We start from the raw sequence: 24,748 nt of genomic DNA on the forward strand, positions 1-24,748 counted from the left end.
AACCTAAGATATAATAGTTATTTAAGTAGTATTTAAAATTTATTATGTCTAATTTATTTTGTAATTATTCATTATATTACTTACATAATAAATAATTTAATTTTTCAATAGAATAAAAACGCTTGTAAATAAAAGAAACTTGAAACATTGTATAATACAAATGCATTCTATTTTCCCATGAAAGTAATATAACATACTGTATGAAGATAGGAAAAAAAATGAAAATAAATAAAACATACTTTTCAATAACGAAAGCGAGAAATAAAATTGAAATCAAAATTAAATAAAAATAAAATCGACCCAGTGATATAGCGGTAACGAATCTGCATTATTACACGTTACGCTACTGTCTAAACAAACTATTATATAAGAATGTTAGTAAAACTTCTTTCCTCGTTTTCTCGGAAACGATTGGACGTTGTATCCTACTTCTAAAGTGCAATCTATAATTCTAATGGATCTCTACAAATATATAAAGTTTCAAAAAAATCGGAGAAGGACAATACTCTCACAACTCTTGTAAGTGAAACAAACCACAATAAATTATAAAAGGTTAGAAACTAGGAGACAGCGAATATTCCGGAAATAAACAGTCTAGTTATCTATTGTCAAATGAGAGTGCCACAGCTCTTCCTCTTACTGCAATAAATGATCCTTGGTAATATCTCTCGTTATTTTCATTCTCTTCAAATATGTCATAGTTTGTTTCACTTATAATAGCTTGAGATTCCCTTTCCTTCCATGCTTCAAATATAATCAATTGAAGTATCTTTCAGATATTGCAAAAGTTTAATTCAAAATACAAAATCTATAATTTTTCAAAATATGGCAAAAAAGAATAAAGTACTTATGGTTTGTTTAGGTAAGATTGCAATTATGATATATATATGGATTGATTAGGGAATTATTATGAAATTGTTACTATTATTGTAGGAAACAGTTGTCGGTCTCCAATAGCTGAGGCAGTTTTTAATGAACAAATTAAACAAATGAATTTATTTAATTATTGGGAAGCAAATAGCGCAGCAATTCTGAAATATCATATAGGCAATCCACCTGAACCAAGAGCCATGTCGACGCTTCATAAACATGGAATTACTGAGTACTCTCATATAGCAAGACTCGTAAGAACATTTGATATAAATTAATACAAAATGTTTTCGAAGACTAAAAAGAAATAAATCAAAAGGCTGGCCCAAACAACTCATAAAGCAAAGTAATAAAGGGCTTTTAATGCAAAGTACTTTTACTTACCATAACTGTTTACTAATAAAGAAACTGCTGATTGATCTTTGAAGAAAATTAGATTGTAGTTTAAGTTATAAAAAAAATATTAATATTATAATTATTGTTATTTTAGCTTACAAAAGCTGATTTTAACGAATATGATTGGATTTTTGGAATGGATGGTTATATAATGGAATGTTTGTATCATTATAAACTAAAAAATAGTAAAGCAATTGTTGAAATTTTAGGAAAATATGATCCCAATGGAGAAATTAATATAAGGGATCCATTATTTGTACGTAATTTTCAAGAATGTAATTTTTAATTACATCTTATCAAAAAATAACTTTTATAGCTATTTATATATCATTACTTTGTTTAGGATGATGATAGTCATGGATTTGAAAAAGCATATGAACAATCTTTAAGAAGTATACAATCTTTTTTAATACATCATAAAATAGAGAAAATTAATTATATTTTTATTTAACTTTTCGGCCAGAAACATAAACTTCCAAAATGTTACGATCATCTCCAGAATATATAAATCTTTGTAATTGCTCTTCTAATGTATAACTTATTAAATTATCTATTGGACTATCACTAATATTCATATTTATTACAAGTGCATCAAATTGTTTACCAGGCATTAAATTACCTACTTCCTCATCAATTCCTAATGCTGAAATATAAAGATATTCAAGGATGTTAAGGTAAAACATTTAATATCGAATAAAAATACTTACATATAGCACCACCTAAAGTAGCCATATAAAAAACTTCTTTATAATCGAGACTAATATAATCATTTTTAATTGTAGCAAGATTGTTTGACACCACTAATGCAGATCTCATTGCTTCTACCATACTGGAGCTTTGTCCTCCGGCTACATCTAGTGATAAAATAATTATATATTTTATATACAAATTTATCTGACATCATAACAAAATTTATAAAGAAAGAATAATATTATCAATACCAGTCCCTAGTCCTACTTTAAGTCCTTTTGAAATTAATTTTCGTACATCGCACATACCACTTTTTAAACATATATTGGATGATGGACAATGTATAACTGCTGTATCATTTTGTCTGAGAAGCGCTATTTCACTGTCCGTAAGGTATATTGCATGAGCTAATATTGTCTAAGAAAAATAATTTAAATCTAATTGAAAAATGATCAGCTTTCATATTACATTTTATTATTTACCTTATCAGTTAAAAGTCCAGCTTCGTTATATACACTAGCGTAAGATGTATAGTCCTTGAACATGTTTTGTACTGCTTTAATTTCATCTAGATTTTCCGAAATATGTGTCTAAAATAATAATATTTTGTTTTTATAGAAAAATTTTAATTGCTTTATCGAAATTGTGCTTTATAATAATATTTGTAAATACCTGTATACGAAGATTTTTATTTTTAGCCAGTAAACCCAATTCTATCATCAATTTCATATCACAACTTAAAGCAAATCTTGGTGTAATGATTGGTTTATAAGAGGATTCTATAATCCAAATTTTCATATTCAAATATTAAGATTTAAATCATTTTACTATCATAGTTTCATCATTGAAATAACTACTTTTGCTTACATTTAAAGCGATAACATCATCTACAAATTCTACAGTATTTTTTATAGAATCTACCGTATTTTCATAATAGCCATCATCGCGGTCTACATTCATATTTACTTTTCCTATAAAAGCACGTTGGCCATATTTTGAAACTGCTTGTGCTAGTTCCATACATGCCTTTCCATATAAAGATGCAAAATAACATGCTGTTGTTGTACCCATACCAAGTGTACGTTTCTATATATATATGAAACATTAAAAACAATATATTTTATCTATTAAATATACAGATATCCTTATTGTTTGAGATTAAAATGAGAACTAAATTCTACATACCACAACAGTTTTAAATACACGTTTAGCAAAATTCTCATCGACATATTTTCTTTCTAACGGGAAAGTATACTTTTCTAACCAATCTAATAGATTTTTATCATAACCCAAACCAAGATTAGGAAATTGAACTGCATGGGTATGACAATCGACAAAACCTGGCATTAAAAATTCATGGTTGTTTAAAAAAGTTACATGATCACCTTTAATTTTACTAAGATCTGGATTAACAGTAACATCAATTATCTGTAAATTTAAAATGAATTATTCAAATTTCGATAATTAATTAGATGTTAATTTTATTGAAATACAAAAAATATGATAAATATATTTTGTTGACATTGTATAAGAGACATTATTAAGAATACCTTGCCATTTTCTACCAGTACTGCGGCTTGTTTAATTGTAATTAATTCCCTTTTTTTATTACAATGCACCAAGGAACCAACGAATAATCGATTTGACATATTGTAGAGAATGGTTTTTATAATCTTTCAGAAGTGGTGATGTTAACTGAAAAAATACGAATGAAAATTAGTATCACGTATGTGGATATGTTTTCTATTACACGCAATTAAAAAAAAAAAATAAAAAAGATCTCATATATAAAATTAATAGTTAATAATTATTTCAGTGGTAATACATTAATTATATTTATTTTATTAGTGTAAGACTATTTATTGATCGCTAAATCGATCAACAATATTCTACTTCTAATAATTATAAGGATGGAGTTTCCAATAAATAAAACATAACTAAACTAATTAACTAATGTTCTAAAATGATCTTATGATAAAATTCATTATCTCTAATGGCCCCATTGAAAGAATAAACGTCAATCACGGTTTGTATAAAGGTTGCATCAGGATATTTTAATATTTTTTTCCTATAATTTTCACGAAAAAAATTTAAAGGGATATAAATTATACGTGGAAGAAATATTGATCAAATATATCATAGCAACAAGATCGTTTTTCGATTTGTATTCCTTTCGTGAAACTAAACCATTATGTAATATCAATCGAAAGATTATTATTATTTGTTTATTTGCAAGTAAATTTATTAAGAATTTAAAATATGGGAAATAAAAAGGAAAAGAAACGTGAACAAGTGAAAAAAAATAATAAATTAATATCCGATCCACATCGGGAATATTTGGATATGAATACTGATGAAGAAGGCTACGAAAGACATGGTAAAATAAAATGATAGTTTTTACTGTAATTTAGATTATTATTTCTATTTTTAACTGAACTATCATGTTCATATGATGCGATAATAAAAAAAAATACAAATTTATCGCTTAAATCTCAATCATGCACGTTGTGCATGTTTATTAAACTCAACGTTGGCATCATATTTTTTTATAGAATTAATTATAATTTATTACGCGCCAGCTGAAAACCGGGTCGTCATTTATCGATAATAAATATTGATAATTATTTATTTATAAATGACTAATTATAATTTCTTTTATGTATTCTTAATTTTTCGAAAATATGAAATCGGATTATCTGAAGTCTCTCCGTTAATTCGAAAAATACGTTCTAATTATATTTCCTGAACAATTATAGTTTTATCAACTTTAATGGATATGCGTTTAATGGTAATAGTTATCAATTGTATTAGAAAATTATTAAATGATTTAATGTATTTATAAAATACTTAATTACAGAAAGTTCCGAGGGTGAAGAAGAAACTTCTTCAGAACCAGAAAATCCTATCTATACTGAACAACAACTGATAACGTTAGTCAGTATCATGATTACTCATTGGGCGGGAAAATTTAAATGATATTAAAACAATCATTTCTATTCAAATGCGCGTATATTTTCAATTGATTCATTTAAAAGTTTGATTATATTTGATATATCATAAAGATATGTTTTTTTAGGTACAATATATAAAAGATTTGACTATATTATCTCATCTCAAGGAATCAGATTGGAATGAAAACTGTTACGAAGTTATAAAAGAATATTTTCAATGCGTAACTCATAATATGATTATATTTTTCAATCAAAATAAATTAAAAGCATCTTTAAATTTTTACGATTGCAGAGACGTAGAAGTTATGTATTTTTTAAGATCACCGTTACAAATCTACATGCCTGATTTTTTAAAAACAATTTTATGTGGAAATGTCACCAGAGATAAAATAAAATCAATTTTTAAATTTTTAATAAATATATACGCACCTGTTGCTTTGAACAGTAAAGAATGGCCAAAAAGTATTTCTTTATATTATATTTATCATTTAATAATAATAAGTAAATTAATGAGATTTTTTAAAATTCTATTCTAGTTATACAAAATGATTTATATTTGAATTTACATGATCTTTTAATGGTTCTAAATGATCAGCTTTGTAAATTAATAAATAGAACGATTTTGTACGTACCCAAAGAACGTTTACCTAAATTACAAGGATTTCGATTATTTTATGAGAATGATTCCATAATTATAGAAAAAAAAGATTCTATCCTATTAACGCAAGAGTTTCATATTAAAGAATTCATTGGAAGATTGGAAAAAATAGTCAGATGTTGGATCAAGCAAATACATTCAGCTTTGGCTGCTATGGCTATTAGAAAAAATATTAAAAGTATAATGGATGAATGGAATCATTGGAAAAATGTTTGTCAGTTTAATCTTTTTTATTATTATTATCGTAGCTAACTATATTGGATATACTATAAAATATATTATTCATTAATAACATATTTGTATATATATTTTCAGATGATAATTTAAATTCTTTAAATCATCAATTATCCAATAACGAAGTCCAAGGAATTTTGAAATTATTAAAAAATATTAATTCATCTAGTGTAGAATCATTTCCAATGTATATTAAACAAATACAGAAAGCATTGATAGAATCTTCATCTAATTTAATATACTTAAACATTTTATCTGAATATTGTACTAATTTATTTATCTCCAATAACATAGAAATTAATGCAACAAAGATATTCCTTCTGATATTGGTCATTTGGGTGGAATCACCTTTTTACAGTATAACGTATATAGAATTATTAAATAATTAATTTACTAAAATATGTCTATAATATTTATTAGAGAATTATGCAATATTAACATGAAATTTATATTTTTATAGAAATAATATAGAATCCCTTTGTCGAGCATTAAGTTTGCAGTTAATATCTCAATGTCAATGTTGCATAGATTTAGAAAGTGCAATTAAAGGACATGCCGAAAGTGGGATACACATGCTAAAGAAATCTATATCTACTTGTGAAATGTATAAAAAAATTTACGAGAAAGTAAGAATACATATTTCTTCATTTTAACATTTATAGTAATCTGGAGAATATTTTGTAGTTTGTTAAAAAAGTAGTAACATCTATCAACCCTAATAAAATATGGAATATAGATGAGCAATTAATTTTTAATAACATTAATGCATTTATACAAAGATGTCATAATATAATTGAAATTTGTAATGCACGAATTATTTTTGAAAGGTAATTTAGACATCCAATATTTGACTTTTTTATAAATATATATATATATATATTATTATATTATTATTATATTACTTATATTATTATAGGTGTACCAAAGGAGGAACATTCGGAGGCGCAAAAGGATTAGAATATGAAACATGTTGTCAACAAATTGAAAATCTGTTTTATGATCATTTAAGCAACATCATTGCAATTCAAGATAATTTATTAAATATTCAAAATACTAAGTGCAATATTGCTATAGATAAATTTAGAAGAGCTACAATACAATTAGAAAACACAATCAAAAATTTAATTAATCATATTTTTGAAAACATTAAAAACATTGATGAGGGCATTGAAGCGATATATGCTCTTGAAAGATTTAAGTATCGAAAGTGTTTAAAAGATTTAATACATGAAAATGGGAACAGGTGAAATATTTACAAAATAGAATATATATAATTGTTATTTAGTGCAATTGTTAGCTATGATTTTATTATGTACGTAGGTATGGAAAATTTTAGACGAAGAAATAGAAATGTGCAATGTAACTAAAATTATAGAAATAGGTGAATATCATTCACTTATTAAATCCTTTTCTAAATACTCCAAAGAACGGTACACAAACAAATATTATTTAAAAATGCAATATACAAAAATAATAAATGCATCTTATTGGCTGAGAGATTGTGTAGCTGAAAGGTATATACAATATTGTGAAGTAATGGTTTTAACTATACTTTTTATAAAGAAAATGTAATATCATAAAATTTGAATAATTTTAGATATTCCCTGGAACGGTACAAAGTTGTAATAAATCAGTTAAAAGACACTTATGCTATTAATGAAATATGTAGCTAATCACATGAATTTAAGAATTCTATAAAAATTAACATGTACTAATTACTAAAACAGTTCTTCACAGACTAAAATTTAACTATCTTTATGAAATAAAATAATATTTTCTTTTATTCCATTCATATACAATAAAATTTTTAATATAAATGTACATTAATAATAAAAGTATAAAAAATCTATCAGATAATACAAATAAAATATTTGATATAATATAATAACGAAACTATAAAATTTGAATAATTTCTTGAGGTATACATTTAATAACTAAAATATTTGAATTGCACGTTCTATCTATCTTAAATATTACCTACCACTAATAAAAATATATCTATAATATTATATCTTCATATTTTTAATTTATAGAAACAACTTATTAAATGAATTTTCATTATTGTTCTTTTTGTATACATACTTTCTGATGCGTAAATATTCATTTGAATTAATGATCACTTTAGTAGAAACTATATAAATGCAAGAAATTGTTACTTTCTTTAAAAAAAAAAGAAATCCATAAGTAATAACATTTAATAATCAGTAAAATAATTTTCTCTATAGAAAAAAAAAAAAGAATATTTTTAAATTATATATATATATATATATATATATATAAATAATTTATATATTTTTTTTATTAAGCACAATGCACATATTTTTGTATAAAATAATGTTTTTTACTAGAAGAGTTAAAATCTTCTATATACTATAATCCCTACTATTGCATGTTTTCTATTTTATTTTGTAGTTTTTTCTATTCACAATCAATTATATATTCTATTCAACATACAAAATAGAAACACTTTACAAATGATCCCTTATTAAAAAAATATCCACATATGTGATTTACTGAGGCACAATTTTTCTATTTAAATATTTTACCACGTTCTAACTTTCCTTGTTATAAAGAGAAAAGATTCCTACGCTAACAGAGATCTTATTAGTTTACATTAGTAATGATATTATTTTGGCATAATGTAATTATAATTAAATTTTTAATGGCAAGTTTATCTTTTTTTTTACCTAGAGACAATTAATAAATTGTCTTGTCCATTTATCAATGTAAATACTGGACTATCGAGATAGTCTTTATAGTTTAACAACTCATTATCTTCACTGGAAGAACTAATATTTAAGTTGCTTAATTGTTTTGTCCGTGCAGGCGGTAACAAAAATAATAAAGATATAGCGATTATCATATGCCATATGCTATGGATGTACTGTAATCAAATAAATTGATTATTTATAAAATTTATCTAAATAAAATCATGATATTAATTATGTTTACATACTTGGTAATTCGCTTCTGTCTCAATCATAGAAAAAAGCAGAAAACCTACTCCTGCTAATAATGAGCCTATTAATAACTTTGATAATTTATTAGGTCTTCTCCAACTTTTTATACGGTAACTACGATATGTATATGTTCCAACCTACAAGATTTATATTATAAATGAAAATGTATCATTACAGTATTTACAATTAGATATATAATAATTGACTTACTGGTATTATGATACCTATTGTCAAGGGTATCGATATACTAATTAAACTTGTTCTATTAGATTGCACTTCAAATGCAATTAGAAGAACACCAAACATATTGTATAAAGATACTAAATGAATAGGTAATTCTGCCATGGCTACAAGTGTTACCCAAAAAGCCAATATGCTTGAAAAAAAGTCGCTGTACTGTAATACCTACATAATTATTTAGAAAAAAACAAAGTTAATTTATTTCTATAACTTACAATTTAGGCAAATATTATATAGTTAAAAATAAACTTACTTCAAATTTAGTAATACAATAATTTGTGGTATGTTGATCACAGGCATGATAAAGAGCAGAAGATAACATGGTAGATAAGTAAATCAATCCTTCTGTATAAAATTCTCGTTTTATAGCTATATATAGCTGGTATAAAGAATCCATTACTTAATGTTAACATTAATATTCTTGTAGTAGCAGAAGTTCCAGAATTTGTTATAATCATATCGGTACAACCCCATCCCTTATATCCTATAAATGCGTGATAGATAATTATTAATTTATATTTTTAAAATAAATATAAATTTCTTTTGCATATTTGACTTTGGGATAAAGCAGTGTTACCTTCATAACAGTCACAAGCTGTATAGGCAAGAAGATCTCTATGAATTTCTTGACAAATCCCATGACGACCGCACGAATTTTTACCAGGAAATACGCATTGTCTTATATGAACATTCAACGATACTAAAATTTCTTCCATTTCACAATTTACAGGATGGCTATAAATATAATTATTTAAAAATAAAATGATTATACTACAAATATGTATATTTATACAAGCATATATAATATAAGATCTTACTTATTTAAGTAACATATTGCTTGTAAAGAAATATACCATATGTCCGGTTGTGGATATGGTATTAATATATTTCCATCATGTTTATCCGACGAAGACAAATTCATAAATAGTTTTTCATCTTCACATATAATTTTATTTTCCAATATATTAGATGCATGACCTTTTTGAATGCAAACTGTTACAACAATTAATTGTTTTGTCATCGTCTATTAAAAGTAATGATGATGTTTAATTACATAATTTATATATAAGTATGACTTTCAATAATTTTAACGATATCAAAGTTTCTTACCTCATACATTTCTAAATGAATATTAATGTCAAGAGTACCTCCGATATCTACAAAAGGTAAAATATTAAACTGCGTTATAATCGGATATGAGTCCGTTAAAGCCAACCACGGAGTTAACCATTCTTTCCCCTAGAAAAAAAAATGATATATATAAATAACATAGTATAATTATTGCATTGTATAAATCTTTTACCCATATACATTATTTAAATTAAAAGCATACTTGCAATAAATAACTCGTAGAAAATATTTTAGAATGTTTAACTCTGACAAGTTGATATCTTGGGAAACATTTGTCCTCCAAATTAGAATTTTCTTTTTGTACGTAAAACTGATTTGTACGTAGATCCATCAGATTATAAAATGAACTTCTGTTATGGTTCGAAACAATGGTTTGATTTTGTTTTATATTTGTTCCAGATATTTGTGTAAATTTTTCGGTAATCAATGAATACTGTTCTACATTTTGTTTTCCCATTAGTTTAATAGAACATTCTAAAACGATAAGTTTCATTTTATAGAATAGAATTATTTTCAACATTCAGTTCATTCTTAATTAATTACAGAGGACTTACCTGAAACACTAACTTTGATGTTAAATTCTATGATACTATCTGAGATAATTAATAAGTAATAATAACTATCTTCGTATGGGGAAGATATGGTAAACATATAAGAATCTAGCATAGTCAAATTTCCAATATTGCTTGGAGGAGTATTATTAAATATTGGTAAAACACGAGCTTGCAAGACTACATTTTTAATACAAGATTTATGTACATTGCGTAAAGAATGTACGGTAGAATTACATCCCCAAATATGGACACGTAAAGTCGATATTCCAGATGGTACATATATTCTAAAAAATATCTAAATAAATAATTTTCTAATTTTAATCATGATATAATTATTCATTGTGTACATACACTCACTTGTAATAAGAAGACGTTTCTTTAGTTTTTAATGTGGCTTGATAACCAACAGGTACATTTTCTATAGCGCTTACTTCTACCCATAAAGCTATAGAACCTATGCTATAATGACATTTATGAAAAAGGCCCTAAAATATGAAATTAAATATTTTATAATATCATTATCTTTTTTAGGGATAACGAATAAAAACTTATGAACATACTTGTTGTTGAATTTTTTTATCCCAATGAGATAAATATGCGGCAACAAACCAATCACCAGCTTGTGGTCCGTAAACAGGTACAACAGCTATACTTTTGGGCTCAAAATAAGTATTGGTTGAAATGACCAGTGTATCGTTATTAAGCGGATACATATTTGTTGGAAATTTTGTCATATTATCAATTGGTAGGACAGGATAACTACCCCATCTCAAGTGTCTACAAAATATTATTAAAACTTTAGTCATGTCCTAAAGTAAATTAAATAAAACAATCTTATTAAAAAGGCACTAACATATGCACCTTCCTTTGTGGACAATTTGGTTGATCCGTAAATGCTGCAAATTGCCATGTTGCTCTGAGAACTTCCTTTGGTACATTAAAATGAAACATTGCTACGTCTGAATAACTTTTAAAGGGTTGTAGTATACTTTCTTGACTTGCTTCTGGTATTATACATAATGTACCTAAATGTTTAATTAAATTATAATCAATTAATATAATCTTCTATAGCATACATAGTCTAAATTAAAATTAATGTTTAATGACTTTGGAAATTAACATGCCTGGAAGGAAAGATAGTAAATATATTTGGAAAAAAATGAAAAATAAAAGGAACGTTGGATTGAAAAGACAAATTTTCCAAACATGACAGTCATTGCATAAACGTCGATTGTAATAAGTATTGTAAATGTTTAATGAAACACATGTAAAACAAAGTAAAGATTTATTATAAATATTTTATAAACTTAACATATTTATAAACTTGTGGGTGTTCCTAGGTAAAGTTAGGTAGGTTTCCTAGGGACATTGATGTTCCCTAGTGATTTAATTTTGATCAGAAAAAACATTTCTATGATTATTTTGTCATGATAATTACCGCTTGTGATCGAATGCGTTTTTCCTGGGGTTAAAAGACCATTTTTTAATGATAAATATTTCCGTTAAAGTATAAATAAACAATCATTATAAAATTCCTTATCACCACGTACATAACATTTTAATTTAAATCCAGCATTTGCCGCCTATTCAGTTCGATTTATCTCGACATTTTCATATATTTAAAAAAAATAATATCATTTTACTTATAAATATACACTCTTATATTTGTTGTTAATCAATATGTATACTTATAATCAATGATAAATTATATTTTAGAAAAGATCATTAATATTTAGTGTTAATAAAAGTGACTCCATCAATCAAAGATATTTATACATATATAATTAATAAATTAAAATATATTTTAGACTTCGATCTCTTCTTCAGCAGCTGGTAAAATAACATTAGTGAACGCAAGAGGCTTTGGTTTGTCTTTTTTGCAAAGTAAAACTTGTACCTTGCCAGAAATTCTATTAGTTAATTTAGCGTCAACAGTTATCGGGATTGGTATACCACTGAGTAATAAAGGCAAGTTGACAACACGTGGATCAACTTCGGTATTTTCTCCTCTACAAACAATAAACAATCCAGTATCGGATAATCCATCTGAGATATTGGTGATCAATATTTGAATTTGATAATTGGGTCCTAAACCAAGGACATTAGCCTCCAAGGAAATTGGATCGAGTCCAGTATTTTCACAACCAGTTAAAAGATCAACAGCGTTTTTGGCGATGATTAAACGTAGCCGTAAAAATCCTTGCTGAAAAGTATTATGAATTTTTTTGGCTTCTGATCTTTCTCTTATTGTTTGTTCAACAAAAAGACGAGTCTTTTTTGGTATAACAAATTTGGTTACGCTGTTTGACGTTACAGAAAACATTGTATTATGTATACTAAAATCAGCAGTTCGTTTTAATATTTTTACACAGAGACCACCACTGATTGTTACCATAGCCATTGTTCGTTCTTCTTGTCCCATTCGTCCATACTGTAAACCGTTCTCTTTCTCAATAAAATCCAATTAATAACAGTATTGTATACAATAGTAGATAAAAATATACCTTTATTGCAGACACAGGTTCCATCGTTTTAATCGTGTCAACATGGTGTTTACCATCGTATATTCGTACACCATATCCAACCGTACTGACAGCCAGCAAAGAAAGTCCACTTTGTGGTACTGGCAAACTTACCATGTCTAAAATAATACCTGGTACATTAATGCTCCATACTTTAACACCCTATAAAATAATATATATGATCATGCATATTTTTCATTGCTAAATATTTTTCTTTTCTAATTTTTACCTTTTTTGAAAATCCTAATAATGTTCCATCCATAATAGCGACTGCTGCACCATCACCACTAAGAACGGAAACGGCAATGATTGGAGCTTCAAGTTTTTCCCAGAGTTTAACAGGACTTCCTCTTCGTATCGCTCCAATATTTCCATCTCTACCAATTACCATAATTCGACCATCGCCTGCCCATAAACCAGTAGTTGCAAAAGATACAGGTGGCCATTTTAAGAGGTGTTTATCCATGACGGTAAATGCTCTAAAGGTGCAAAGAAAAAAAAAGAAAAACTACAAATGATTTTGATGAAAGAAATTGAGATGCATTTTTTTTACCTTGGATCCAATACAAAAATCTCTTTATTTTCTGTACCTATAATAAGGCAACTACAAGCAGGATCATTCCAGGAATCTTTTCTGATAACACCCAGTGCAGTAACAGTATTATTTTTAATCAGAGGAACTCTTCTGTATTGTTCTGCAAAACTCATACGTAAATTCACATCCATCGTCAAGAATTTTAATGTACGTGGAGATATTGCAGTTGCACCGAGTTCTTTCAACAATAAATCTAGATCATCAGCCAATGTTAATACATTTAATTCTTCGTCGAGACCAGCCTTGTGCCATATCTGAAGGAAGCTCAGATGTATCGTGCAATGCAAATAATATTAATTATACATTAAAAGTATACACGTATATTATTTTTAATTTTAGACGCACTTCTCGCTCTTTAGGATGGGCTTCAAGATGTGGTAAACAATATTTAAAGAATGGTCTCAAGTTCTTAAAAATATAAACACTGGAACTAGCTCCTGCTGCTAATACAGCTGATCTGGGTTCACCGTTTTCTGTATAAAATCCAGCAATTCCACAGGGTGCATCCATCATATTATGCTCTGTTACTTGATCACTACCCTTGTAAACACGTATCTAAAAATAATATCCAGTTACTTATTATGAACAGAGAAGGAGAGAGTAGTAATATCAAACGGGTTGATATTTGAAATAAATACCTTTGCCGAATTAGCGTTAATGGATCCTAAATCAGTGGATATAAGACGCGCATCTCCATCACCGATTACATCAAGCATATCAACGCCACCAGGAAGAGTATAAATTTTAGCACTTGGTTCCCAAATTGCTTCTAACCACCTGCTCGTTCCAAGGCCACCACCTGAATTATGATCTGCCCTGAAAATAATAGATTTTTTAAATATATGAATTAGATATAAGAGATTGATTTATCCTTACCTTAATCCGTGCATCTTGAAATTTGATCAAATATATTTTGTAAATGTTTATTTAAAATTAAATGATTAAAATATATACATGTGTTTATATACAATCTCAATACTTTTCATAATGTTAAAAGCAAGTAATAACGTTTATCACGTGCTATGTTTGGCTATTCGTATCCATGGGAATCTTTTACTAATACATGGTAGATTATTAAGATAAATCAGTAGACATGCGCCCTTTAATATATTGTTTCAATATTTATAATACCTTCGAGAAGGTATATAAATAATTGAATTAAAAAATGCAGTAGTAAGCACTTTCAAAGTATAAAAATTAAAATTACAATTTTTTACAGTACAATAAATGATAATGTAAAAACTATAAAATGTCATTTGAAGGATTGAAGTAATCTTATTCAATAGATTTTAATTCAATATTCATATGTTAAAATAATTGTAGTAGTAATTGTAGTTGACCTATGTATATCGAAACATTGTTTTTCTTAAACGTCATGTTTATTTTCCTTCTTAGTTGTTCAGTTACGAATCAACCTTCAGAACTTTAATTAACAACGCGTACGGCAAATATTATTGAAAATTACGTTGTAATGGGGATTCGTGTCTTCTTTCAAAAAATTTTCTTTTAAATATTACTTTTAATTGACAATGGAAGCAGAAACACCTATTTCTTATTATAGATTTAAGTCAAGACCAACGAATAGACAATTGTGGCCCAAAAATAAAAAAGAAGACAAATTGTTCAAAGATCTGATTGATTGTGTTAATATAATATTAGATCCATGGGATAAAATAGATTCTCCGCAGTTTATAGACTTTTTTGATTTACCTGAAATATCTGATGAATTTTTTGGTATACGATTATCTATGCCTTTATTATTATTAATTATAACTTGATTGTTAATTAAATTATCTTTCTCATTTGTTGTCCAAAATAATTGGATATTTACTTTTATTATAAATATTTCTTTATGTTAAAAGAAACGAAAAATGACGACAAACCATTGAAGCATAATCCAGAAGCACAAAAACTTCCTCAAACGAGTGATTGTAATGATCGCAATGAATTAATTAAGTAATCATTACTTTTGCTCATTTTTATCTTATAAAATTTACGAACAAAATTTAATTTCTAAATTTCCTTTCAGAATATTAGACAATCTTTCTTTGAAGAAAGAAAATAAACAATTGGATGTAAATATTAATAAGGATAAAAAGAAAAAACATTTGATTAAACAAGTATTAATTAAATAAATTTATTAATTTAATTGTTTTTAATTTTAATTTTAAAAATTAAATAAATTATTATTATTATTATTATTATTATTATTATTATTATTATTATTATTATTATTATTATTATTATTATTATTATTTGAATAATATTTCAGTGTATTAAAGTGAAACAGGAAACAACTACTACAACAAATGAAAATAAAAAAATATAACAGAGAAAGTGGATAACGTTGTAAAGCCTTTCAGTTTTGATTTACGAAATAAATGCAAACAACAACAACAAAAGGTAGAATACATTTTTATATATTTATCGTTTCAAAAAATTCTTTTCTAATAATTATAATTTTTTATTTACAATTTATTACCACAAAGAATGTAAAAGAAGATAAAGAGTTACATGTGTTTCAAGCAAAACCTGTAGCCAGATCTATTAAAACAAATGTGAAATCAAAGTCTGATCATACAATTGATGGAAAATTGAAAAATTCAAATAAAATAAATACCGAAAAATGTACCAAAAAATCTACAGAGGTATGTTATATCCGTTACAGTAGATGAAATTATTTCTATAATTATTTGCAATGTAATATTTTGATTTTATTTGCATGCTTTTACTGTATGTATAATTTTGTTTGTAACAAAAAAGGTTTGGAAAAAGTCGCCATTTTTACCGTGTCCTGTTAAAAAAATTTTAAAAATCCCCAAAAGTCCGCCTCTTTTAACAGCAATTCGAGCTAAAGAAAGAAAACGTTTTGAGGAAAAGTTAAAAGAGAAGAAAAAGGAAATGGAAATCCTCAAATCTTTGGTAACTTTTCTTTGATGTTGTATATCTTAAACATTCATTTAACATAATTATACATTTATTACAAGAAATGACAATTAATCGTCAAATGCAATTAGTTTTAGTTTTCAAAATGATAATTATAACAAACACTTTTGTATTATTCATACATATGTATTTATATATATACTTCATTCACGTGTATTTCATTTTTAAATAGATATATTTACATAGAATTGTTTTAATTGACAGACTGCTATAACAGAGAAGAAATTGGAGAAGAAAGAAATGACTCGTTTGAGAAAGCAAACTGTTCATAACGCTCAACCCATTCCCAAATATATCTCTTGTTTGCGTCAAATTGATAAACGTCCTCTTACTGAACCACTCAGTCCATTTAATCATAAACGCCGACGACGCATTTAATTATCAATTTTTTTCAATTCTTTTTTCCGCGTAATAAAAAAAAACTGATAACAAGCATTCGCTTTGTTTCAATTTTTTAACATATCTTCTTCCCATTGTAATTTACTTTATTAAGTTCGATATAATAGAATGTTCTTTTTATTGCCGTTAACGTTACTTTAAAAAAGGGGCAACTTTATAATAAATTTTGTATAAATACTATTCGTATGTAAATATATTAAAAAAAAAAAAAAAAAAATACAGAAAAATAAACATCACTAATTAATATATTTTTGGCACATTAAAATAGTTCAGTGTAAATTTTCTCTTTGTTAGAGACGTGATTATCGATCGTTGAGGATTTATTAACAAATCTGATGACTTGAATGATTTAAAAATTGTAATCGTATCAATACAGTATTTAATAATCTTCTTACCAACAACTACTTTCGTGTACTATGTATATTTCTTATTTTATTCTTATTATCAATATAATTACTTATCAAATTAAAATGACGAACGAAAATTGTTGCTTTAATTATTTATTTCTAGATATTATTTTATTCCAATTTTCCCATTTCATTAATATTATAATAAAAAACTAATTAAGTAAGTACGTTCTTCAAAGAAATTATTAAATCAATTATGTACTCGTTTTATAAATGAACGATTTGTACTCTATATAGTTGGAATCATAAATTAATAGTCTCCAATTCTCATGCATTTATCGCTAAAATTTGTTTAGTGGTCGAAGAGAAAGAGAGAAAGAGAGAGAGAGAGAAAGTATTTGTCCTTTTTATTTAACACATTGATCGCCATGCATAAATCGAATGTGTTTCTTATGGGACCGAAATTCATGCTGCAGCGCAAGTTGGAAACTTATTTAAACTGAGGGGTCCCTACGGAAACATAGCTGCCATCCAGGCTTAAGTTAATTGTAAGTGTGATCAACATGTTAAATATATTTAGCGCTATTAACAAAATTATATATATATAAGTCTTTTGATCTAATAAATCTTTTTTATCAGATTAAATAACATTATTATCTTACAGTTAGTTAAAAAATATAAATTCAAGGATTGGAGAAATTGTAACATTTATAAAGTTAAGTTTTGTTGTTTTAACATATATTTGAAGATTACTATATCGTTAAATAAGAACGACATATACAGGGTCTTTCACCTAACTCGACCACTTAAAATATCTCATTTATTTTGTATGATAGAAAAAAATGTCAGAAGAAAAAAATATTCTGTTCGAAGACGCCGATATAGTGATGGGCCGAATTTTTTTTCAAGGTCATTTTTTTGAGATGTTAAGGTTATCGTATATTTTTTTAAATGGGATTGCACATTTGTACTAGAATATTCTTATAGTTTATAAAAAACGAATCCAACGATGTGCTATATGTTGACCTTCAGGTGACCTTTACCGAGAAAATTGTGAAATGTTTGTCAGGAACTTCAGTACGCGCTCGAAGAACGGTAAATGAAGAAACAAATGCAAATCAACGTGTAAGACACTCCCAAGCAAAAAATCTTCTCATGTACAAGAGACAACATTTCACAATTTTCTTAGTAAAGGTCACCTGAAGGTCAACATATAGCACATCGTTGGATTCGATTTTTTATAAACTATAAGAATATTCTAGTACAAATGTGCAATCCCATTTAAAAAATATACGATAACCTTAACATCTCAAAAAAATGACCTTGAAAAAAAATTCGGCCCATCACTATATCGGCGTCTTCGAACAGAATATTTTTTTCTATCATACAAAATAAATGAGATATTTTAAGTGGTCGAGTTAGGTGAAAGACCCGGTATGTATATATATGCATATACCTGAACTTTCTCTATGTAAGATTAATAATGTATGTATGTGTGTGTGTCTGTGTTTGAAAAATATAAATAATATAAAATGATACTATAATCATATCTAATGCATCACTAACGCAAACTGTCTTCATTGCAGATATGTCAGAACATTAATAAATTTTTTTCTTTTTAATTTTCTCTCAGGTGACACATTCTTTTTATAAAGAAATCTATTTACCCTATTTTAAATACATGTCACACACATGTGAATGAATAAATTTATTAGAGAATGAAAAATAAATGGTATAGAGATCAAAAAGATAAATAGATCTATACGCACTTCTTATTACCTGCATGCGATAATATATATATATGTATGCATGTATGCATACGTAATATATATTTGTGTATGGTGTGTGTGTGTATTATCATCGTGCGCGTACATTTACGTAAACATGTAAATCACATAAAGTATATAGGAAGCCCAATGAATGTCGACAAAAGACAAACATATAAGTAACAGTCTTATTAACTACATGAACACAGCCAATGACACATTAATTAGATAAGATCATAGTTCCATATAGTTCACAATGAATGTAATATGTGAATCAATAATATTATTTTTTATGATTTCTTACTGCAAATATTAAATTAAGACTGTTCATTTGTTTTTACCTATTGTTCCACAAAGTGATTTAATTACTATCTAAATAAAGTAATGCAGAGGTTGGCGATGGTGGTAATGATGAAGAGGGAGGCCGTGCTATAAGAATTTCTGGTTCACTACAATGAAATTGACATACTGTACTGGAAGTACTTAATGTTGATTCCGATAGCATTCCTCTTCCTTTTCCTTTTTTTATTACTTTACCACTATCCCTATTTGTTTCTGCCAAATCTTCAGATTTTTTTTTACGGAAACAAAATAATAACTTTCTTCCCCTAAAATTTGTAACATCACTCTGTGATTGTGAAACAATTGTTTTAGCATTATTTTATTAATATATTTAAAATGTTACCTTGGATATTGAAATTGTGCAAAGTGCGATGATGGACCGATAACTGCTAACATTGGGCATAAAAATAATGTTGCATAAATCCAACTTATTCCCATCACAAGCAATAGAAATACACCAATCTGTATATATGCTAATACATCAGAGGGTAACATGAGAGCACCAGCAATTCCACTTGTTAATGCTGCCATCAGTGTTGGACCACCCATTTGATTTAGTGTTGCTTTAACTTTATCCATTCTTTGTTCCGAGTTGCATGCTCGATAACTCACAGCATAATGTAAACTGAAATCCACTGCCAAACCTAGATAGAAACAAAGTCTTATTATATGTCTTTTTATATATATATTATTTAATTAATATGTATAATTAACATTACCTATGGCAGTAGATACTGCAACACTTTCCAGGACATTAAGTTTCCAACCAAGAAGAATTAAAGCAGCAACAGTAACTATAATAGCAGCACCGATAGTTATAATTGCATACATACTAACTAAAGGATTCAGTGTCACAAATGCTAATACTGCAAGTGCTAAAATCAACGAGACGATCATAGCCCAAATAGTACCCTCGTGCAATGTACGTTGTAATTCGTAAAATTCCAATTCACTAACGAACCATCCTCCTTGCATGGTTGGAGGTGCTGTTTTTAATTGTTTTTGCATCCAAGTTTCAACCTAAAAATATATATACATTATTAGAGAAGTCTTCTTAAATTTAATATTTAATTTAAAACTTACTTGATTATAGAATTGATCCATATCAGAATACGAAAGACTATAGTTATATACTATTATATTCTATAACTAATGCCTTTATTTTAGGCACTGATAACTTTAAAGATTCCGTTGCATTTGTTCCTTGTGATGGAGTTTGTACTGGTTTTTTCAAGAATTTTAGACCTGCAGAGACCGGACCACCTCGATGCCACAAATAAGAAGGGGTGTCATAAAGATGTGCAGCAGCTTCTGCTGCGCACTTTCTTAATACCTTTGGTTTATAAGGAAAAGTACTTTTCTTACAACATGGTGAATAATTAATATATTTGTTTATAGGATCTTCACAATGTCTTTCCATCCACTTTTTTAATGATTCAATAAAACAATTATGAAGAAGTGCTCCTAATGTACTTCGATAAAAAGGCTGAAGTCTTAGATTATAGCAGAACTGTTGTAACCATAATTGAGATTTTGGATGAGACACGTCAAAAGAGTCATCCAATTCTAGCTTACCCTTCTTATCAGGATTTAGATAATCACCATTATCAATTGGTTTTATACCCCAAACGAATCGCATTGGTAACGCTTCACCATCATCGATCTATAAATTTATAATGTTTGCATTATTATACGATTATATGATTATATGTATTATATATTATCTATTTTTAAATATTATGTATTATTACCATTTCACGTTTTTCAAACAAGAATTGTCGAGAATAAATTAAGTCATATTGTTCAAAAGGATGAGAACTTTCAAACAATTGAAAGTCAGGAGTATCTGGTAATTGTAATCCTGGATTATAAAAGACTACTATACAACAGGCTGTAGCTAAAGCACCCAAACTCACAAGCCAAAACCATCTTAAACCAATTGCTATTTTGGTGAGAAAAGTACTAAATGTAAGAGCTATTTTGTCTGCAAATAATCGCACGGGACGAATTATTTTTCTTGTAATAAAACTTGCAGGCGACAAAGTAGTTATTCGACAACGTTCTGATACTACTACGCATGCCGGTAGCCACGTGATCATTAAAAAAAAATTAGCGATCACGGTCATCCCTGAAAACAAACTATATACACAGGCACAATTATTAATTTCAGATATATACGTTAAATAATGTATTTATGATTTATCAATGTAAAGATTTCCTTACCTAAAACAATTAATGGCAGTGACATTACTGACAATGGATGCAAAAAATGCTACTGCTGTTGTTAATGAAGTAACAAACATAGACGGTATTGCATGCTTCATGGTTTCTTGTACTAATCTTGGTAATCCATCGTTAGAAAGCTTTTGTTGTTTGCAACATTCCCAAACCTTGCAATATATAAATGCATCATCTGCACCAATTCCTTAAAAAACAATAATATTTACCACACAATTATGAGATATTTAACTTTTTGTATAGAATTAAAAATATTAAAAAAAAAAACAACTTACCGACAGCAACTACAATTGCAAGCAAATTCATAAATGGGAAAAATTTAATTTGCAGGACAAGAGTATATACTGCATATGAAATACCAAGACTAAAAAGTACTGCAAAGAATGTGGCAATAGTTAACAATAAAGATCCAGTGTACATCCAAATGCATAAGGTTACAAAGCCGAATCCTGTTAGAACCAAACTGAAATTTGATACCAAAAGACGATCAAATAATGTACTCTTTAATCCCAATTGCATGCCTTGTACTTTAAACTTTCCATAACTCAGTCCATTATTGTTTAACTCTTTATAGAAATCTAAACTGGCTGAACTGGCTGCCATTGGGAGAAATAACATCGCAGATTGCAATCCTAAATGCGACTTGTTCAAAAATTGATGTTTCTGTAAAGAAATATTTAATTTATTAGAAAATTATTACTTCTAATTGAGTGTGACATATAATTTAAAAAAAATTAATTCTTACATCATTGGGAATAAAATTAAAATCTAAAAGATAATGTAATAAATGATAAACTGCGTTATGTTGATAACATTCGGCTCGTACACGTTTCTGACAATTAGGATCTTCCGCACATTTAAAAGTTAATTCTAAATTATAATAATAATAAGCACATCTTCTTAACAAAGCTTCTACCCGAATGAGATCACTCTCAGTCACTCCCAAACAGGAACTCCGATTAGACAACAATGCAACATAATTAGCAGGTGACCAACTTCTGCAACACTTATTATTACTCTTGATACCATTATGTTCCTCTTGAACTTGACACAATGAAGTAAAATGAGGATTTGCTCTAAGCGCTGCATCAATATGACACTGAGCTAGTACACCTTCCATGGTCCATAAACTTTTCTCTTCTGTTTCTGTGCTACCAATAACTACACGAGCATAATCAGGGCTTGGTAAATTGCAGAAAAAGTTTTCGCTGTCTAAATTATTATGAATTTTGTCATATTCTATGATGTTAAATTGATTTTTATTTCTTAACTCTGACAATTCTTTCCATTCATCTTTGTTATTATCATTACTTGTATCTTTTTCCGTTTCATTTGTAGTTGCCATGTATTTTTTTCCTTTTTTTCTGCTCATACTCTTAGGCTTCTTTCTAAGAATACCTTGACTTGCCCAACTATGATTTTGCGAAATAGAGTCAGTCTGTAAGAAACAATGTTTATTTTGTTACACTTTGAACAGAAAATTAGGTGATTTACAATTTGTGTCACAACTTTTTAATAAAGCTTTAAATGACTTGTTCGTATAACATTTTTTTCTTATTTTTATGTACAAAATACACTGACACTATTTGGCCAGTTAAACCTCTGGCATCTTATATATACATATACATATTATGATATTTCTTTAGAAAGGAAATAGAATAATAGAATTACCTGTCGTTTCACTTGTTCTAAATAATAATTAAACTCAAAAGGATTATCAGTGAATTCTCCTCTAGGCTTTGTTGCTTCCATTAAATTTTGCCATGCTGTCAGTCTTTGCGCTAATATAGTACCTCGCGCTTCAAAACCCTTGAAATAATAAACGTGTATATAATATCAGTAATAAGTATAATATATGTATATATATATTTCTAAACGTAATATGCATATATAAAATTTATAATACTCACCAATTGAGGGTCAGAAAAGTCTGGTAAACTTTGAATAGTACGTGGAGCTATTAAACACGTACAAGAAAATAGAAATACTGTCAATAGAATAACGCATGGATGATGTGCAACAATGCGAGAAAACCACCACGCTTCCATTTTTGATCCGCTTAATGCCTTACATTGATATTATAATTTTAAATCAAAATAAGCATAGTGTAATAAAAATAGTCTTGATAAAACACCATTCAAGCACATTGCACTTTACAGTACAAATCTGTTACAATTACTTTCAATGAAATTAGTGTCAAAATATAATTTAGTATTGATAACACTGTTTAACGTTTTAACATGAATGTAATTAAAATCATAATTTTCTTTAAATAACACATACATCTTCAATATTTTTTAAATGTTAAATTTCTTATGTTTGCCTAATTGCACTTTGTTGACTCCATTTAAGACGAATCCACCTTTCAACATGTGCAAATAGTATTTTAATATTTAAATATACACATTTCTAATCGATATTTTTGTACTTACATCGATTACAATACAAATAAAATCATATTACAATACACTATGTATACATATATATATATATATATATATATATATATATTATATATATGCATATTATATATACATGTATTTAAACTATACCCACACAATTATTTTCTAGGATCATTGAAAAAGTAACATGGTTGCTCTATGTCAAAGGGTAGCATATGTGTTTACAATCGGTAAGAGTGGTACGATCCGATATTTTGTCCGAAAATTTAATTGCTGAAATGGTAACGTTCGTAAATTGTGCGTCTCGTTTTTCCCTATTTCTCTCTCTCTCTCTCTCTCTCGCTCCTTCTATTCCCCCACTCCTTTCAACATTTATTTTCTCTTTATTGTACGTAATTTATAACATGATTTATTATGATTTATTTCAATTTATTATAATTTATTTTTAAAAATATCGATTTTATTTATCAAATTAAGCCTAAAACATGACAAAATAATAATAGATTA

At 27.3% G+C, this 24,748-nt stretch overlaps 7 protein-coding genes and 1 long non-coding RNA gene across 9 annotated transcripts; 4 read left to right on the forward strand and 4 right to left on the reverse strand.

Annotated features, from left to right (window-relative positions):
* Window positions 1-95: 95 nt before the first annotated feature.
* Window positions 96-1,830, forward strand: LOC122515505 (low molecular weight phosphotyrosine protein phosphatase-like). Of its 2 annotated transcripts, none has more exons than XM_043632895.1 (5): window positions 96-658; window positions 777-862; window positions 934-1,124; window positions 1,361-1,522; window positions 1,610-1,830. In XM_043632895.1, exons 2-5 carry the CDS (start codon window positions 826-828, stop codon window positions 1,715-1,717), a joined length of 498 nt encoding a protein of 165 aa, XP_043488830.1. In that variant the 5' UTR covers window positions 96-658; window positions 777-825; the 3' UTR covers window positions 1,718-1,830. The 2 variants fall into 2 exon arrangements, with proteins under 2 accessions (XP_043488830.1, XP_043488822.1); XM_043632887.1 differs by having other exon boundaries at window positions 96-519.
* On the reverse strand, window positions 1,689-4,943 carry LOC122515497 (guanine deaminase). The gene is given in 10 exon segments (XM_043632876.1): window positions 1,689-1,909; window positions 1,974-2,120; window positions 2,208-2,373; window positions 2,439-2,546; window positions 2,629-2,723; window positions 2,726-2,735; window positions 2,824-3,042; window positions 3,142-3,384; window positions 3,507-3,651; window positions 4,812-4,943. Coding segments are annotated over 9 exon segments (1,287 nt in total). The 5' UTR covers window positions 3,606-3,651; window positions 4,812-4,943; the 3' UTR covers window positions 1,689-1,709.
* Window positions 1,851-2,408, forward strand: LOC122515524. The gene is made up of 2 exons (XR_006303292.1): window positions 1,851-1,940; window positions 2,049-2,408. It is a non-coding gene; the product is annotated as an uncharacterized LOC122515524 (long non-coding RNA).
* LOC122515517 (dynein-1-beta heavy chain, flagellar inner arm I1 complex-like) lies at window positions 3,785-7,562 on the forward strand. The gene is made up of 10 exons (XM_043632907.1): window positions 3,785-4,333; window positions 4,814-4,890; window positions 5,033-5,369; window positions 5,444-5,779; window positions 5,881-6,163; window positions 6,260-6,425; window positions 6,484-6,626; window positions 6,716-7,042; window positions 7,120-7,313; window positions 7,397-7,562. Exons 1-9 carry the CDS (start codon window positions 4,216-4,218, stop codon window positions 7,133-7,135), a joined length of 1,803 nt encoding a protein of 600 aa, XP_043488842.1. The 5' UTR covers window positions 3,785-4,215; the 3' UTR covers window positions 7,136-7,313; window positions 7,397-7,562.
* A 717-nt stretch (window positions 7,563-8,279) lies between these two features.
* LOC122520688 (post-GPI attachment to proteins factor 6-like) lies at window positions 8,280-12,236 on the reverse strand. Its single transcript, XM_043640898.1, is given in 16 exon segments — window positions 8,280-8,683; window positions 8,756-8,896; window positions 8,970-9,164; window positions 9,253-9,370; window positions 9,372-9,483; window positions 9,577-9,734; window positions 9,818-10,023; window positions 10,110-10,238; window positions 10,333-10,604; window positions 10,685-10,968; window positions 11,042-11,169; window positions 11,245-11,461; window positions 11,538-11,709; window positions 11,996-12,020; window positions 12,123-12,146; window positions 12,228-12,236. Coding segments are annotated over 16 exon segments (2,391 nt in total). The 3' UTR covers window positions 8,280-8,482.
* A 136-nt stretch (window positions 12,237-12,372) lies between these two features.
* Window positions 12,373-14,962, reverse strand: LOC122522306 (Bardet-Biedl syndrome 1 protein homolog). Its single transcript, XM_043643287.1, has 7 exons — window positions 14,678-14,962; window positions 14,440-14,617; window positions 14,147-14,356; window positions 13,760-14,055; window positions 13,436-13,685; window positions 13,189-13,368; window positions 12,373-13,115 (listed from the first exon to the last, which is right to left on the reverse strand). Exons 1-7 carry the CDS (start codon window positions 14,689-14,691, stop codon window positions 12,489-12,491), a joined length of 1,755 nt encoding a protein of 584 aa, XP_043499222.1. The 5' UTR covers window positions 14,692-14,962; the 3' UTR covers window positions 12,373-12,488.
* Window positions 14,963-15,028: 66 nt separating this feature from the next.
* On the forward strand, window positions 15,029-17,371 carry LOC122520692 (targeting protein for Xklp2-like). Its single transcript, XM_043640909.1, has 7 exons — window positions 15,029-15,535; window positions 15,664-15,757; window positions 15,831-15,915; window positions 16,127-16,204; window positions 16,291-16,449; window positions 16,565-16,723; window positions 16,952-17,371. Exons 1-7 carry the CDS (start codon window positions 15,331-15,333, stop codon window positions 17,123-17,125), a joined length of 954 nt encoding a protein of 317 aa, XP_043496844.1. The 5' UTR covers window positions 15,029-15,330; the 3' UTR covers window positions 17,126-17,371.
* A 2,062-nt stretch (window positions 17,372-19,433) lies between these two features.
* On the reverse strand, window positions 19,434-24,290 carry LOC122522309 (protein dispatched). The gene is given in 11 exon segments (XM_043643301.1): window positions 19,434-19,867; window positions 19,945-20,245; window positions 20,321-20,621; window positions 20,685-20,733; window positions 20,735-21,264; window positions 21,353-21,740; window positions 21,825-22,026; window positions 22,115-22,502; window positions 22,585-23,277; window positions 23,511-23,648; window positions 23,750-24,290. Coding segments are annotated over 11 exon segments (3,375 nt in total). The 5' UTR covers window positions 23,888-24,290; the 3' UTR covers window positions 19,434-19,620.
* Between the last annotated feature and the right edge of the window lie 458 nt (window positions 24,291-24,748).

Source organism: Polistes fuscatus, unplaced genomic scaffold (genome assembly GCF_010416935.1).
Source record: "Polistes fuscatus isolate 324 unplaced genomic scaffold, CU_Pfus_HIC Scaffold1, whole genome shotgun sequence".
Lineage (NCBI taxonomy): Eukaryota > Metazoa > Arthropoda > Insecta > Hymenoptera > Vespidae > Polistes > Polistes fuscatus.